The sequence below is a fragment of the Gasterosteus aculeatus genome, chromosome 7 (genome assembly GCF_964276395.1).
Source record: "Gasterosteus aculeatus chromosome 7, fGasAcu3.hap1.1, whole genome shotgun sequence".
NCBI lineage: Eukaryota > Metazoa > Chordata > Actinopteri > Perciformes > Gasterosteidae > Gasterosteus > Gasterosteus aculeatus.
This window is the reverse complement of record NC_135694.1, coordinates 14,021,015-14,037,787: the sequence shown is the minus strand read 5'-3', so window position 1 is coordinate 14,037,787 and position 16,773 is coordinate 14,021,015. Positions and strand designations below refer to the sequence as shown.

Here is a 16,773-nt window from a genome sequence, read left to right as displayed (position 1 = left end):
ATGGAAGGGGCACAAACAGTTTTTGTCCGGGGTGAGAGGGGTCGGCTACGATCTTTTTAGCTCGCAGGGAAGGCAGATTTCAGCCAATCACCCTCTCTGCAGAGCGGATGACACGCTGCAGCCTGCCCTTGTCCTTGGCTGTGGCTGCAGCGTACCAGATGGTGATGGAGGAGCAGAGGATGGACTCGATGATGGCCGTGTGAAGTGGATCATCATCGTCTTTGGCAGGTTAAATTTCTTCAGCTGCCTCAGGAAGAACAACCTCTGCTGAGCCTTCTTGGTGATGGAGCTGATGTTCAGCTCCCACTTGAGGTCCTGGGTGATGATGGAGCCCAGGAAACGGAAGGAATCCACAATAGTGACTGGGGAGTCACACAGGGTGATTGGGGAGGGTGGGGCTCTGTTCCGCCGGAAATCCACAACCATCTCCACTGTCTTTAGAGCGTCGAGCTCCAGGTTGTTCTGGCTGCACCACGACACCAGATGGTCAGACTCCCACCTGTAGGCGGAGTCATCCCCACCAGAGATCAGTCCAATGAGGGTGGTGTCATCCGCAAACTTCAGGAGCTTGACGGACTGGTGACTGGAGGTGCAGCTGTTGGTGTACAGGGAGAAGAGCAGAGGGGAAAGAACGCAGCCTTGGGGGGAACCGGTGCTGATGGTCCGAGAGGCTGAGACATGTTTCCCCAGCTTCACGTGCTACTTCCTGTCAGACAGGAAGTCTGTGATCCACTTGCAGGTGGAGTCGGGCACGTGCCGTTGGGAGAGTTTGTCCTGCAGCAGAGACGGGATGATGGTGTTGAAGGCAGAGCTGAAGTCCACAAACAGGATCCTGCCGTAGGTTCCTGGGGAGTCCAGATGCTGGAGGATGTAGTGGAGGGCCATGTTGACAGCATCGTCCACAGACCTGTTGGCTCTGTAGGCGAACTGCAACCTTTGTCTGCATGGTCACAAGCTCAAAAGGTTCACTACACCCGGCAGAGGGAGGAAAAGGAAGCGGCAGTGAAAGCAGCACAGGAACGACTCCTCGGCGAAGAGGAGGAAAAGAGACAGGCTGCTCTCCTCACTCGATCTCGCTCTCCAGGAGCAACCGGAGGGGACACTTCTGCCATCAACAAACTGATTGCAGAGCAACCATCTACATCAGATGTTGTTTCCCCCTCTTTCGACCCAGAGGGAGTCCCCCCGGATGCAAAATCTGTGCTCCAAACCCCAATGATTCAAGTACCAGGACACTCAGGTCCCATACTTGTTTTCCGGCCTTGGACTGATACGGACATTAGAGCTGCAATGGCTCATCTCCTGCCGATACAGCACTCGGGAAGACTGTTTGCTGAAGCATTCATGGACTTCTGTAAGCAATTCCTGCCCAACTTTGCTGAAATTCGACGTGTTCTAATGAGTCACGTGGGTCCGACTCACTAGAAAAAGCCAACTAGCTGGTTGCAGGAGACACCAGTGCGGCCAACGTTGAATGGAGTACAAATCAAAATAAGCCGTACAGAGACGCACTCACGGCTTTGAGCGACGGCATAAAGACATTGTTCCCAGACAAAGTGGATATGACTCCCATCAACAATACCAAGCAGGCAACGGGTGAGTCCGTCCATGATTACTACCAAAGACTTCTCACAGTGTTTAATCTTAACAGTGGCATTCCACAACCCGCCGTGTTAGGAGACGCTCTGGGGACGTGGGAATCACACCTGAAGAATGCTTTCATGAATGGACTATTGGACAAAGAAATGACTGTGCAGCGTTCTGTGGCTGGAATGGAAGACTCGCGACTCGCGGATGTAAAGAAACATGCTGCACATGCGCAATCCATGGACATAGAGAGAACTGACCACGAGGGGAAAAGGCGGTCACGTCAGATTGAACTCGCCTAACTGACTATGCTCGTAGCTGTCACTCAACTTGCCAGAAACGACTGCCCACGGGATCCCAACCAACGGGGCGGATTCAGGGGGCGTGGTCATGTGACAAGGGGACGCTCCTCCTGGAACCAGGAGGGATCACAGCTGTATCCACCCAATGACAATGATACGGGTTTCCGCTGTGGCGAACAAGGACATTGGCACAGAGAATGTCCACAAAAAGCACCTCGTAGAGGATGGGGGCGTGGACTGGCCAGACGAGGAAGGGGTGGCAACGCACATTCCGATTGACGTGAGGCGGAGGAGGAGGAGGCTGCATGTGAGGGGGAGACGGCAACCATGCTGAGGCCTCACATGATAAGGGAAGTAAAACACACACACACCGCAGCCGGAAATGAAGAAACGCTTTCTGCACTAACTCCCTGCACGCACACTCACACTCACACACACACACCAGAGCAACAACAAGCTATCATGGACATCACAGAGCAATTGAGAACACAACAAAAGCTTTCACTTAAACACACATATGCAAAGTTTTCAGGAAAATCATTTGAAAATATGCCCACCACTATGGTGCAAATTCAAGGGAATTTCATCGTTTTTGGTTGATTCGGGAGCTACACATTCTGTAATACAACAAAAGTATTTTCCAGGTCAGAAACTTAGTGGAAAACAGGTTTTCTCACAAGGAGCTTCAGGGATGACTATTGTAGAGAGATTTACGGCACCTATGACCAGTACACACACTGACTCAACTGACCCTGAACCAGACATCACAGTAAAACATTCCTTTTTGCTGTCCTCTTGCTGTCCCATTAATCTAATGGGCAGAGACCTCATGTGTTCTTTCGGCATTAGCCTCATCTCCACTCCTACAAGGGTTGCAAGTGGTGAGATGCAGAGCCATTGACCAGATGGCAAAGACAGTTATGAGTGATCCAATGTTTTTATACCAGTGGTGGCTTCCGGTTGACTCACAATCAGAACTGTCCCACCTGGCAGCATCACGCGTCCAGCCTGAGGCAGAGTGCATGGATGCTTCATATCTCCACTGCAAAGCTCATGTGTCACATGGGCCAGATAAGCAATATAATGCATTATTTCTACAGGATCTGAATGATCAAATTGCATGTATGACATTGTTTTGGTCCACACTTAAATGTGCTGTTTCCGTTTCTCTCACCCCCTCTCAGCAGCACCTCTTTAATGTGGACTCTTCTTTCCCACACATCTCCTTGTCTAAAGCAGCAACAGACCAATGGAGAGATTTGGGACCTTTTGTCACAGCGTGCGAGGCATTGGCAGATTGGGAGGCTACACCAGATCCACTTGTGATGCGCTCTCTGTCGACAGGCTTCTTTAAACAGCCATTCGCATTTTGCACACCTGCTCTCAGATCTGTTTATGTCATGGATGAAAATAACATATTTTCTGACACACACACTGATACATTTTTGACTAATGTCTCCTCTATTTCTCCTGCCCTTAGATCTGTTCCAGACACCTTGTGGGCGGCGCATAAATATGACGTGGGACTCATCAAAAAATGTCAACCTGTGGTCATCACTCCTCGATCAGACTTCCGTCCCCACAAACATCAATACCCACTGCGCCAAGAGGCCATTGGCGGTATAACACCGGTGTTCAACTCCCTCTTAAAGGCCGGAGTCATTGTTCCATGTCCTGACTCGCCAGTAAGAACACCAATTTTTCCAGTTAAAAAGATCAGAGATGCAGGCAAACCAACTGAGTGGCATTTGGTGCAGGACCTAAAAAGCAGTTAATGCAGCCGTCCACGCACGAGCCCCAAATGTTCCCAACCCTTACACCATTATGGCACAGGTTCCACCTGATGCTCGATGGTTTTCCTCTCAAATGCTTTTTTCAGTGTCCCTGTGGACATTGACAGTCAGTTTTGGTTTGCGTTTAATTTCAATGGCAAGCCTTACACTTTCACACGCTTGTGTCAGGGCTACACAGAATCACCTACGATCTACAACGAGGCACTCAGGGAAAGTTTGGAGAGCCTCACTTTGTCTCCAGGAACAGCTCTTTTGCAGTATGTTGATGCCTGTTTAATTGCAGCTCCAACACAAAAGCAGTGTGAACAGGACACACTCAAATTGCTTCAACACTTAGCAGCGGAAGGACACAAGGCCAGCCTATCCAAACTACAGTTTGTTTCACAAAACGTTCATTTCCTAGGCCATAACATTTCCGGTGAAGGGAAGACACTATCACCAAAACGCATTGCCTCAATTGTAACACTTCCAAAACCACAAACCAAGAAACAGATGATGTCATTTTTGGGCATGTGTTCCTACTGTAGGTCATTTATTCCAAATTACTCCCAACTCGAGCAACCTCTGTCCGCATTGATACATGGGAAAAATCTCAGCGCGCATGATAAAATTCAGTGGCTCCCTGCAGCCTCTCAAGCTTTCACGGACATGAAATGCGCGTTACAAGTTCCTCCAACTTTGGGTCTTCCTGATCCTCACAAACCGTTCACACAAACCGTTGATGAACGTTCTGGATGTATGACATCAGTGCTCCTACAATCCCATGGCGATAAACTACGATGAGTAGCTTATTTCTCCGCAAAACTCGATCCGGTAGCGGCAGGCTTACCACAGTGCCTTCGAGCTGTGGCAGCTGCTGAAAAGGCTCTTACAGCCTCTCGTGACATTGTAGGCTATGCTACGCTAACATTATTGGTTCCACATTCGGTTTCACTGATTCTTCTCGAACAGAAGTCGTCTCATTTATCTGCAGCGCGTTACCTTCGATATCACACATGTCTCCTAGACATGCCGAATGTTACAGTAAAACGCTGCAATGTCCTCAATCCTGCATCTCTTCTCCCCACTCCGGAGGATGGAGAGGAGCATAATTGTTTGGCTGAGCTGGAAGCTCAGTGCACACCTCGACCAGACCTCGCAGATACACCTCTGCTCAACAGTGACATGGTAATGTATGTTGACGGATCTGCTTCACGGGATCCCCTGACTTGTTCTAATCTTGTGGGTTTCTCTGTTGTTTCAGACTCAGCTGTTCTGTGTTCTGTGCCCTCTTCCATGTCACCTCTCAGCCCAAGCAGCAGAATTAATCGCGCTAACAGAAGCTCGTAAACTAGCTAAGGATAAAACGACAACCATTCACACTGATTCCAGATACGCTTTTGGCGTGGTTCATGATTTCGGTGCGCTGTGGAGACACAGAAATTTTCTCAAATCAGATGGCAAACCAGTGTTACACCACACTCTGATAGCAGAACTATTGGATTCCATTTTGTTGCCCACAGCTATTGCCGTTTGCAAATGTGCAGCGCACACATCCGGCACAGGCGACATCGCAAAGGGGAATGAGCGAGCAGACTTAGCTGCAAAAGCGGCTGCTAGACGTCCTCTTCCCAAACCATCACGCCCAGTTCCTGCCATGTGTTCTCTCCCCTCCTCTCTTGCAGCCGTGCAGTCCCTCTCTACTTCAGATGAGAGACGTTTTTTGGTCCTCCTCAGACTCCAAATTCATAGACGGCATCTGGTATGGTCCGAATGGTAATCCATGCTTACCTAAACATTTCTTCCCTCACTATGCGAAATTGACTCATGGGTTAGACCATGTGTCAAAAGGGGGAATGTTAAGTATCATTGATGCAACATGGTTCACAAAAGGCTTTGCAGCTTATGCACAAAGGTTCTGCCAAGCATGCATAACATGTGCAACTCACAATATAGGTCGTTCAGTACAGGTGTCACATCATGCAGCACATCCACCGCCTGCAAGACCGTTTGAACATGTAATGATGGATTTTGTGGAACTCTCCCCATCGGAAGGTAAGAAACACTGTCTTGTAATGGTAGACATGTGGTCCAAATGGGTTGAGGTGTTTCCCTCCAGTAAGCAGACAGCCTCCACAGTAGCTAAAGCCTTGATTTCAGAGATCATTCCCCGCTGGGGAATCCCAAGCAAAATTTCTAGCGACAATGGTTCACATTTTGTCAACCAAGCAATCACAGAATTAAGTGCATACCTGGGTATTGACTTAAAAACACACTGCGCATACCATCCAGCTAGTGGAGGAGCGGTAGAGAGAGAGAGAATGGAACATTGAAAACAAAACTGGCCAAATGTTGCACAGACACAGGTCTACCGTGGACAAAAGCACTGCCCTTGGTTCTGATCAACCTAAGCCCATTTGAAATCCTTTTCACAGTTCCTCCCCATATAGGTGTGGAAGCTCCAGGAACACCACTCCCTTCCACCACAATGTGCGAGAATGACATGTTAACCTATTGCATTCGACTGTCTTCCACTTTGTCTGATGTAAGAAAACAGGTTGTAGCTGCACTTTCAAGAGAAGCAACGGGTCCACTACACCGACTGCAACCAGGTGACTTCGTGGTGGTGAAGGACTTCAGGAGGAAAAGTTGGAAAGCTAAACGGTGGCAGGGTCCATTCCAGATTCTCCTGGTCACCCAAACAGCGGTCAAGGTAGCTGAAAGAGCAACTTGGGTCCACGCATCCCATTGCAAGAAGGTTCCAGATCCAGTACCAGCAGTGGGCTCAGGCGACCCTACTTCCAGAACAAGTGTCAATCAACCGACACCACCGATCCAGTGACCACGGACGGGTAGTTGACCGACAGACACACAGTGCATTGTGATCTGTGTTGACTGTCTACAACGCGGGTGCCTCACAAGAAAGAAGGTTGGCAGACTCCACATCCCAACGTGTACCTGCGGACCAACACAAGAAGAAGAACACAACCAGGACCCCTCCACATAGACACAGTAGTCGTTTGTGCCACGACAGTTTATTCATATTATAGCTTGCTTCAGTTTCATTGTTTCTCAGCATCTTTTTGTGATTCCGTAGTCCTACCTAAAGAGTGGTTCTCTCTTATCATGGAACGACAGCGATCATGGAACCCCCTCAGACGACTGGGGGGGACTCGTGTAACCATGTGTTTATTTGCAGGTGTCACTCTATTTGTGTTGATTCCATATTTTGTCCTCCACCAGAAACATTTAGACGACTTACTTGACCGACACAACAACTCAACTCACTCTAACTCGACCATTCGCAACCGCACCAAGCGAGCACTGACCCGCCTAGACAACCGGTTCGAAAATGTGATAAACCCATTGAACAAATATTGTGCAAATATGTGGTGCCGCTATGCTCAACACGTAGCGACAAAAGAAAATGCTTCCGACTGTTACGTATGTTCTCCGCTACCCATCAGCGCTAATCAACCACGGCTAGGTATTGTGATTTAAACATGTTTTCATTTATTTTTTATTTCAATACTGTACACATGGCATCTGGGGTGTAACGCTCAAATCCTGTGAGAAGGTTTCCAGTCTTTATCTTCTCCTAACAGATTTCTTCCTATTTTCCCATTTTGGAGGGTTTTTTTAGGGAGTTTGCAGCAGGTTGGTGGAGCTGTGGGGGATGGAATCAGGACATTGTCTTTTGAATCTGCAGTAGAACTCATTCAGCTCGTCTGCCAGGCGGAGGTCATTCATGGAGTGGGGTTTTTTTGGCTTGTAGTTAGTGAGGTGTTTGAGGCCTCTCCAAACCGAAGCAGAGTTACTTGCTGAGAACTGTTGTTGGAGTTTCTCAGAGTACAGTCGTTTAGCATCTCTCACCGCCTTGCTAAACTTGTATTTTGCCTCTGTGTACAAGTCTTTGTCCCCACTCCTAAATGCCTGATCCTTTTGCAGGCGTAGTGTTCTGAGTTCCGCTGTGAACCAGGGTTTGTCGGTGTTGTAACTCACCCTGGTGCATGATGGTACACAGCTGTCCTCACAGAAGCCGATGTAGGAAGTTACAGCCTCTGTGAACTCATCCAGACTGTCAGTAGCAGTCCTGAAAACATCCCAGTCTGTGCAGTCAAAGCACGCCCGAAGATCCTCCAGCGCCTCACTGGTCCACTTCTTGAATTCCCTCACCACAGGTTTGCAGAGCTATAGTTTCTGCCTGTATGCAGGAATCAGATGGACCATGACGTGGTCAGAGTGTCCCAGTGCAGCACGAGGGACGGCGTGATAAGCCCTGCTTACTGAGGTGTAACAGTGATCCAGCGTGTTCTCCTCTCTGGTGGGGCATTTAATAAACTGTCTGTATTTAGGAAGTTCATGGGTGAGATTTCCTTTGTTAAAGTCCCCGAGGACAATAAAGAGTCCGGGTTGGTCCGCTCCACACGCCGTATCTGGTCGGCGAGTGTCCGCTGTGCCTCGTGCGCGTTGCCCGGCGGCGGCATGTAAACACCGACCAGGATGAATGAAGCGAACTCACGGGGGGAATAAAAGGGTTTGCAGTTGATGAAGAAAGTTTCCAGATCAGGAGAACAGTGTTTTAGGGTCACCGTTACGTCGTTGCACCAGCTGTTGTTGAAGTAGAAGCAGATTCCTCCACCCTTTGTCTTGCCGGAGAGCTCCGTGTCGCAGTCCGCTCGGAGCAGCTGGAAGCCCGCCAGCTGGAGCGCGGAGTCCGGTATCGATCCGCAGAGCCACAACTCCGTGAAGCACAAAACGGAGGATGTAGAGAAGTCTCTGTCTCTCCTCACCAGCAGCTACTTTTAATAAAGTAGTAATAGTAACCAAATGGAACAACTGCGCTGCATGCCAAACAAATGCAAAATGAATCGATAAAAAAACAACAACGAGCCTCTCATCTGTCAGAAGGGAGGGAACCGTGACAACCATTCTTGGTCATTACCTTACTTGATGACTTGCACTGATTGTAGTCAGCCAGGTTTGCTTTTAAATTATATTAAATGTGTACGTTAGTAAGCAAGGAACGCTCATTAGTATTAGTTTCAGTTAGCTCCCGTGGTCGACCATGCATTCGTGACGTGCAGACAACCTACTGGCACTGCCTTGGCGATCGACCGGGATTGACCTATTGGGCACCCCTACTATAAATTATGATTGTTTGTTTCTTCAGTCACATCCATGTCAGATAAATGCGTTGTACTCACTCTGTACAAGCAGCTGGGAGATGGTTTTGTGGTTGTCCTCTGAGCAGTCATACTCCTTAGCAGTGAGCTGCTTATTGGCCGTCTCCATGCGTTCTTTGAACAAAAAAAGACAAGAGTTGGGACAACAAAAGAGAAGGATTTACTGAAAATATTTTGCCTAAAAGAAAGAAGCAGCTCAAAAGGATGTTATCAAAGGAGCACGCAGCATTAAACTGGTTTTGGGCTTCACTGAGCTGAAGGAGTCACATTCATTGTATAATTACCTCTAGAAAGTGAGTGAGACCAATTACACACTTATTTTATCCTGACCTGCAGCATGTTGATACCTATACACTATACCTATACACATATTCCTGCCAGATTTAGCAAAAAGGGGATTTTTTTTCTACTGTGTCTACTGGTGAACCCTTGAAATTTAGCACATAAGTCATTTGGAAAAGTAACTATCTAATATGGGTATCGAGTTCCAGTCGGAAAAAATGTCATAGCACCCCCCCCCCTCGGGTAGCCCTGACATTGCATTTTGCCTCGCTGTGCAAAGTTTGGTAGGTATATGTAACATGGTAAGACGCAAAATAACGTCTCATTACTGTATACCTTAAACACGAGAGGTAGCCATCATTTTGAATTTGTTAGTTATTTTTTACCCTTTCAATGCGCCATACTTTAATGAACTGGTCCTAGAGATTTAACCAAATCAACTTCAGATGTGGCCAGTACAATAAAAAAAACATACAATAAAATGTCACACATCTACAGGCCTATTTTGAAATATAGTACTGGCACCACATGCTAACAGGTCAAGTTTAACAAAGTTAAAGTTAAGTTAAAAATTCTTAAGTAAACCACACTTGTCAAACACGTATGGTAATGTACTAAATTTAGTTGACAGATATGTTATCAGTGCTAAGGATTGACAACGGGGCTCATCGAACTTTATGCTTCATCGAACCGGAAAGTTTCACCGAGCTCTTGGTTAGAGGAGCAGCTGCTCTCCTCGGGATTTGCTGGAGTCTCCGATTGGGTAAAAATGCACAGGCAGAGATTCAGACATGCGCTCCCATCAATTCATCTGGCAAACGTCCGCTTTCAGGCCAACTGGATGAATGAACTGCTGCTCCGCAACAAAACTCACACAGACTCCAGCAAATCCACAGCCCATTGCATCATTGAAACCTGGCTCAGTGAGCACATGAGCAGTGATGTTGATAGGTTTTCAATATAGTGAGTCCCCGGGACCCACAGGTGGTGATTTGAGTGGGTCCCTGGGAAATTCAATGGGTTCCCAATTAGAAAATGTATTTCTTTCTATTTCTTATATTCTTCTATTTCTTAGATTGTAGTGTTAAACACTGTTAATGGTGGTATGGTAAGATATGGCTATAATTAGCAGATATATTCATGTATGTTCAAAATGTATCTGAAATTACCTTATTTTCCGCACTATAAAGGCGCACCTTCAATGAATGACCTATTTTAGAACATTTTCCATACATAAGGCGCACCGGATTATAAGACGCATAACATACTGCAGTCAAACGGGTTTTACCTGGGTTTGCCTTATGCTAGGGTGACCAGATGTCCTCTTTTCCCCGGACATGTCCTCTTTTTGAGACCTAAAAAATGCGTCCGGCAGGGATTCCAAAAACGTCTGGGATTTTGCTTCGTCGGATATTTGTGTTTCTCTGGGTCTTTCACAAACTAGTTATTCCGCCCTTAAGTGTTGGAAATGGTGTCTCCCTTACGTTCCACCTTCTTGCGCGAGCTCTGACTGTAGAAAGAACAGTCATTGGTCGACCGATCTCAATGTTGCCAGATACACGATAATTATCCTCCAAATACGACCATTTTGAGCCTTTGGTACGATACGTCACCATTTCCAATCCGGCAACATAAAAAAGAGGACACTTGGTCGGGGGGGTGGCGTGGCTGCAGATGTCAGGTGCTGTACACAATGCAACTAGTGGAGGCAGCCACAACAATAACTAGTTTGATGGAGGTGTGGGGGATGGAGTCAGGACATTGTCAAATCTGCAGTAGAAGTAGAACAGCTTGTCTGCCAGGCGGAGGTCATTCATGGAGTGAGGGGTTTCTAAGGCCTCTCCAAACCGAAGCAGAGTCACTTGCTGAGAACTGTTAAAGAGTACAGAGTCACTTTTGTTAATGGGACATTTAGCTCTGACATAACTTCCTGGATGCATTTTGCAATCATGACGTTAATAAAACAAGGACAACAGGGTTCCCGCGGGTCCTTAAAAAGTCTTAAAATGTCTTAAATTAAAATTCGGGTAATTAAGGTCTTAAATTGTCTTAAATTTCACGTAAAGTTGCTGTAGGTATTAATTTTTTGCCGGTGCGCTTAATGACGACGAGAAAGCACAGTGGTCCATCGTAAAACATCTAATAGTTGATTAATTTAGTATTGCGAAATGAGTCTCCGCAATTTAATAGTTGTTTACGGTACGTCGGCTACAGACGCTAACGTCAGGCTACGTGTCGCCATTACGCGGTTGTCGATGTGAGGTTGAAAATGCAAAGAAGGTGGGGAAGTGCAAATTTAACGACAAGTGGATGGAATAGGATGCATTTAGGAGGTGGTTGGCGCCGGTTGAAAACAACAATGAGGCAATGTGTAAACTATACCAAAAACCTTTTCATTAGGGACCATGGGGCTCAAAGCAGTCGAGTCGCACATGAAAGGAGGAAAGCGCCAGCGATACGTTGCAGCAGCTAGCCATAGCAGGGCCAGGTTAATCTCTGCATTGTTTGCAGCAAGACCTAACGGCGTCACAAGTTCAGACGCCACCTCTCAGTCGGCTGTAACAAATTTCATTTCAACACCAGACACCCAAAAGGCAGAGGTACTGTGGGTTCTCCATACTGTAACGAGGCACAATTCATTTAAATCTAATGCTGACATACGTGGCGTCTTTGCTGCCATGTTCCCCGATTCGCAATGCATTGTGTTGTTTAGTGTAATCCAAATTTACGTATGTTATGTTGGCTCTGTTCTGCATCACAAAGGAATCACTTTGATTGTTTACATCTATATTGGCCAAACAGTGTTGGAAGGGTTATTGTCAGTTATTATACTGTCTCCTAATTTGAAAAAAAGTTTTGATTTCCATTGTAGGAGGCAATAAATTGCGTATTCCAAAGAAATTGTGACATTTTTGGGTCTTAAATTATATTTGTTGAGGTCTTAAAAAGGTCTTAAAAAGCATTCAATTTTACTTTTGAAATGGTGCAAGAACCCTGGACAAGCTAACAAGGAGCGTCAACCGAATGTAAATGCTTTTCAATATGTTACATATTTAGTTTCTGCACAGTGAGCATAAATCTAAAATGAAATGATTAATATTCTCCAAATTCCAATGTATATATTACACTTCTGGATCTTTAAACAGTTATACAGTTATATATTGTTCATAGTTTGAAGTTAAAAAGTTCAAAGCTGTAGTTTGAAGCCATTTGTTTTTGTATTTATTTATATTTACAGTATTGTGTGTGTATGGTGTTAAGATTTTTTTTTCTTTCTTTTTTGTAGTCAATCGTTGTTTTGTGCTTAATATATTATTTAATTTGAAGAAAAAAAAATGTGTTTCTTTTTTGTAGTCAATCGTTTTGTGCTTTTTTCGGTTCAGGCACCGGTCAGTGGTCAGTAAAGCCTAAACGATACTGATCCCTACTTGTAGTTTGGTATTTAGTTAATTCCATGAATAGCAAATGCAAAATCTATAATCCAGTTTTACGTTTGAGAGCTCGGACTCGCCTTTTCCTTTCCTCTCACAAAACTCAAAATCTCTACTCTCTACTCTCACTCCCATTCTCTTTAAAGCACTTTGCCCAGCCACCCAACGGTTGTTCTCACTGGGTTCAGTCTCATGCTCCTCCCAGGAGTGCAACAAACTGTCTGTGGTTCAATGCCCTTGTCTTGATGAAGTTAAATATTTTAATCACAACATCAATAACATGGTTAAAGCAGTGACTTACACAACATATTCTGTATGCAAACATACCAATTCCTGTTCTTGGTTTATGTCGGTCAATTTATCTTGCATCAGCTTTAACCCTTCCCAGAGCTAGGGGAAAATGAACAACAAGCACTCAAATCAAATGACCACTTTTTAATCACAAATTGAAGAACGCACAATTTCCCGTTTTTGTTTTAATGCTAAATGCTAATGGATGTCTGTGTCTCTTCCACAGCATGCCCTTGCCTTTTAGGGTCTGGTTCCATGAAAAGTGGGGGACTTGTTCCCTTCAGCCTGCAGATTGTGATAATGTTTGTTTGCTCACCAAAATACCTATATGTGAAACACCATGTTTATAAAGTTGGAAACAACATACTCAGCTTTATGATATTATGTATGGGTAACGTAGAAAAAACATATTTAGCCTAAATGTTTAGAAGTGATTTATGCTTGCACGAAATGTAATCAGATGAAGGACCCCACTGTAAACACAATAGATGACACTAGTAAAGCTATAGCAGACAAGCACTTGTAGGTTTTTATGTACCTTGAAGGTGTCCAGTCGAAAGACATTGAACCAATGGCACACAAGGAGTAGCCCATGGGAATGTGGAGACAAGCCCCAAGGTGGCCACCACAAAAATGTGTGTAAAGGCCATTTCGAACAGCGGCCTAAATAACACGTAGCGCTAAAAAGGTTAAAATACAAAAAATTTCACAGTTAAATTTGGACAACCATTGCTTGTAACACATGTATATAGATGCATATAGATATATATATTTATATATATCGCAGCTCTCGTCCAAAGCCAATGAGAAGAATGCAAAATTATCAGCCTTTTTTTTTTTAGCTTCAAATTTTCCGTTCTCTAATGCGTCTTTTTTCTTGAGGTATGGTACTGCAACCGAGTACACAAAACACTCTTTGATTAACTCCCCATCAGAGAATGGCTTAATTTTTTTTGCAACTTTGTGGGCTATCACAAAGCTGGTCTTTGCTGCTGCATCCCTGGATTTGTGAAGCTTGGTAAAACTGTCTTATGTCTCCGCGTGTTTCCTCTCGTAACGGCAATTCAAATTGTAATCCTTAAACACTGCGACTTCTTCTCCGCAAACCGAGCACATGGCGTAACCTTTGACTTCAGTGAAAAAATACTTTGATCCATGTTTTGTTAAAAACGCTACACTCTGTGTCAATCTTTTTTTTTACACAGGCTGACATGTTATAGTGTTAAAGATCTTATGTTAACTCAGTTTGTCCATGCACGTCAGTACATGCACCTGCACTAATGTTTGTCAGGATCCCTGTCTGACCCGTTGCCAGTGTTTCCGTCCCTCATGAGTCTGTCATCTCCCTGTTCGTTTTGTTTAGCCATGTGCTTTTTGTAGGTGTGTTCTTGGTCCCACCTCCAGACGCCGGCCATTGCCACATTCTGAGCGGTGCACAGCTGCGACTAATGAGTACTCATCACTTGCGGTATTTCAACCCTGGACCTGCAGGCTTTGGTTGTCAGTCTGTTTCGTCTTCTTCCCCAGTAGTCGCCACTGTTTGAGTGCCTCTGCCTGACATTTTTGCCTACATTTTTAATGACACACGTCTGCGGTAGGGTAACTATTAAAAATAGACAACTGTATAATCTGATCTACCAATCATTGTTCTCTGGTAATAATAGCAAGAAGAGGGCAGGTGAGACCCTCTTTAATCTTAGTTCACAATCTTGACTATTCATAGGAAATACTCTCATACCTATGCATAACTCAAACCCATGATAAAATAGCCTATAAGACAATCTAGTATATATGAGAAAAACACAGGTTTTGCCTCCATTCCAGCAAATCATCTTTACTCTCTTGATTGTTATGAATGTTCATGATGTTTATAATGATGCTTGTGCTATGACAAGAAATTGTCAGTTTTACAAAATAGTGTTAATAAACAAATAAAACTTTAATCTAAACAATTATTTTTCCAAGGCAATAAAATATCTCTTGTGCATTTACACAAAGGACGATGGTATTTTAAATAATATGTCACTGCAATGGGCCGACAAACTTTCCAATAAGCTTCTTAGTGGTGACGAGTGAAGATGTGCTTGCTCTCTCACCTCGGAGGTCTCTGTTGAAGTCGTGCAGCCGTCGCAACTCCAGCTCCAGTTTATTCCGCATGGTTTTCTCCAGTGCTTCCCTCTTGGATGAAGACTTGGCAAGATTTTCATATGCCTCTGACACAAGCTGGATCTCTGTTTCCAACTGCCAACAGACACAGAATAAAGACACTGAGAGGAATACAACTTATATAATATATTTATAGTCTGTAATATCCATATTCCCATTCAACTATTGACTGGTCAAAACTGGCCTCACCTAAACTCTTTTTACAACCTGACCTTGACCAAAAGCAATGTCTTTACTATTTACCCTGCCATGTCTGGATGTTTGTTATAAACGGATAATCCAAAGTAGAAAGAAGAATTATATTGTAGCACAAAAGAATGTGTTTGTCCCAAAAGGGGTTCACTCTGGTCCCCTAAGCCTCGTTTTTTGCTTAACATGACATTCATTTAGCTGTTCCTTTGTTTAACACAATATTGACACATATTCTAAATGATCATACTTTTAACCATTGAATTAATTGTTATACAAATAGCACTTCCCCATCAAATATATATTTAAACTGCATTAAGCGCTTTACTTTTTGTAGTCACTATGGAAATTTTATATGATATATTTAAACAAATAATTTAAAGCTTACTTTGTGCAACTTTGTGACTTTCTCGTGGCAGGCCTCCATCTCTTGCCTTAGCATTCTGTTCTCCTCATTTAGCACATCCACCATCTGGTGGGAGTGCACCATCATGCTGAACGGCTTCCCTTGAAGGGGGTAGTAGGAGTATGGGTGAGGGAAATGTCCAGCCTGGACTGGGGTCTGGGGCTGAGGAGGGGGATGTCTTTGGAACTGCTGCTGCTGTTGTTGATATTGATGATACTGATGTTGCATCCTGGGTGTGGAGCCGTAGGGGTCATGAGGTAAACCGAGAGTTCTTGGATGTGTCTGCTGAAGGGGCCCTATGTTGACGGGCTTGCCTGCTAGGTGGGAGCTGGGACTCTGCGGACTATTGAGCCCCATACTAGGGAAGGGCTCTCCCTGGCTGTGAGGGTGTTGGTTAGGGAGAGAGAAATGGGAGGAGTGGGATGCGCTGTGCATGCTGCTTAGGGTGGAGGACTGGGTGCGGGACAAGGAGCCCACAGAGGTGACAGAGGAGGTGGGACTGTGCTGATGAAGAGGCCTCTGGATGAAAATAGAACTCCCTTTACTGGACCTGAGGAAAGATCAGATGTGTGTTTACACTCTTCTAAACATTAGCCGGTGCCTTGTGTTAATGTAATTAGCTCACAAAAGCTCAAATAGGATCGATTCATTCAAATTTGAGAAAACAGTTAGCGGAGGTTTTTTGGAGTTTGGTGTATGCCGTTTGACACAAGTTGTCCCATATTTTTAATAATAAAAATCATATTCTATAAAGCATCTTTCAAAAAAAGCTAGGTAGATAAAGCCTCATTTTTTTTAATGAAAACTTTTTAACACATGCGCCTTGCTGTCATGTACGTCACTTCTGAGTCTGGAGTGGGCAAGCAATACGGTTATGAAAAGTTTCTGAACCGCTGATTAAAGATATAAGATGTCTAGAATAAGAGGGAATTTGACGTTTTAGGTCAGTTTGCAAAGGTGTGTGCAGATAACCTTGGAGCACATGGTCTTGCAGGCTTTTTTGAAAGTTTTACTGTAGACAAGTTCTGCCGGTTTTGTTTGATAAGTCGGGGCCAAATTGCAAACACTGAAGTTAATGATTTTGAATTAAGGAGGGTTGATCAACACAACACTTTTCTGCAAGAGCTTAGACAGGATTAAAACCTACAAAGCACATATGGG

The 16,773-nt window shown here is 44.8% G+C and overlaps 1 protein-coding gene across 9 annotated transcripts in view; it reads right to left on the bottom strand.

Annotated features, from left to right (window-relative positions):
* Positions 1-16,773, bottom strand: part of amot (angiomotin) — a 69,702-nt gene that overhangs the window by 37,837 nt on the left and 15,092 nt on the right. For all 9 annotated transcript variants that reach the window (XR_013468446.1, XR_013468448.1, XR_013468445.1 and 6 more), the window contains exons 4-6: positions 15,595-16,162; positions 14,948-15,092; positions 8,869-8,961 (exon numbers count right to left, since the gene is read on the bottom strand). Coding sequence is in view for 4 of the 9 variants with exons in the window: in XM_040181122.2 (XP_040037056.2) it covers positions 8,869-8,961; positions 14,948-15,092; positions 15,595-16,162 (806 nt within the window). In the remaining 5 variants the exon portion in view is untranslated. The remainder of the gene's footprint in view (positions 1-8,868; positions 8,962-14,947; positions 15,093-15,594; positions 16,163-16,773) is intronic.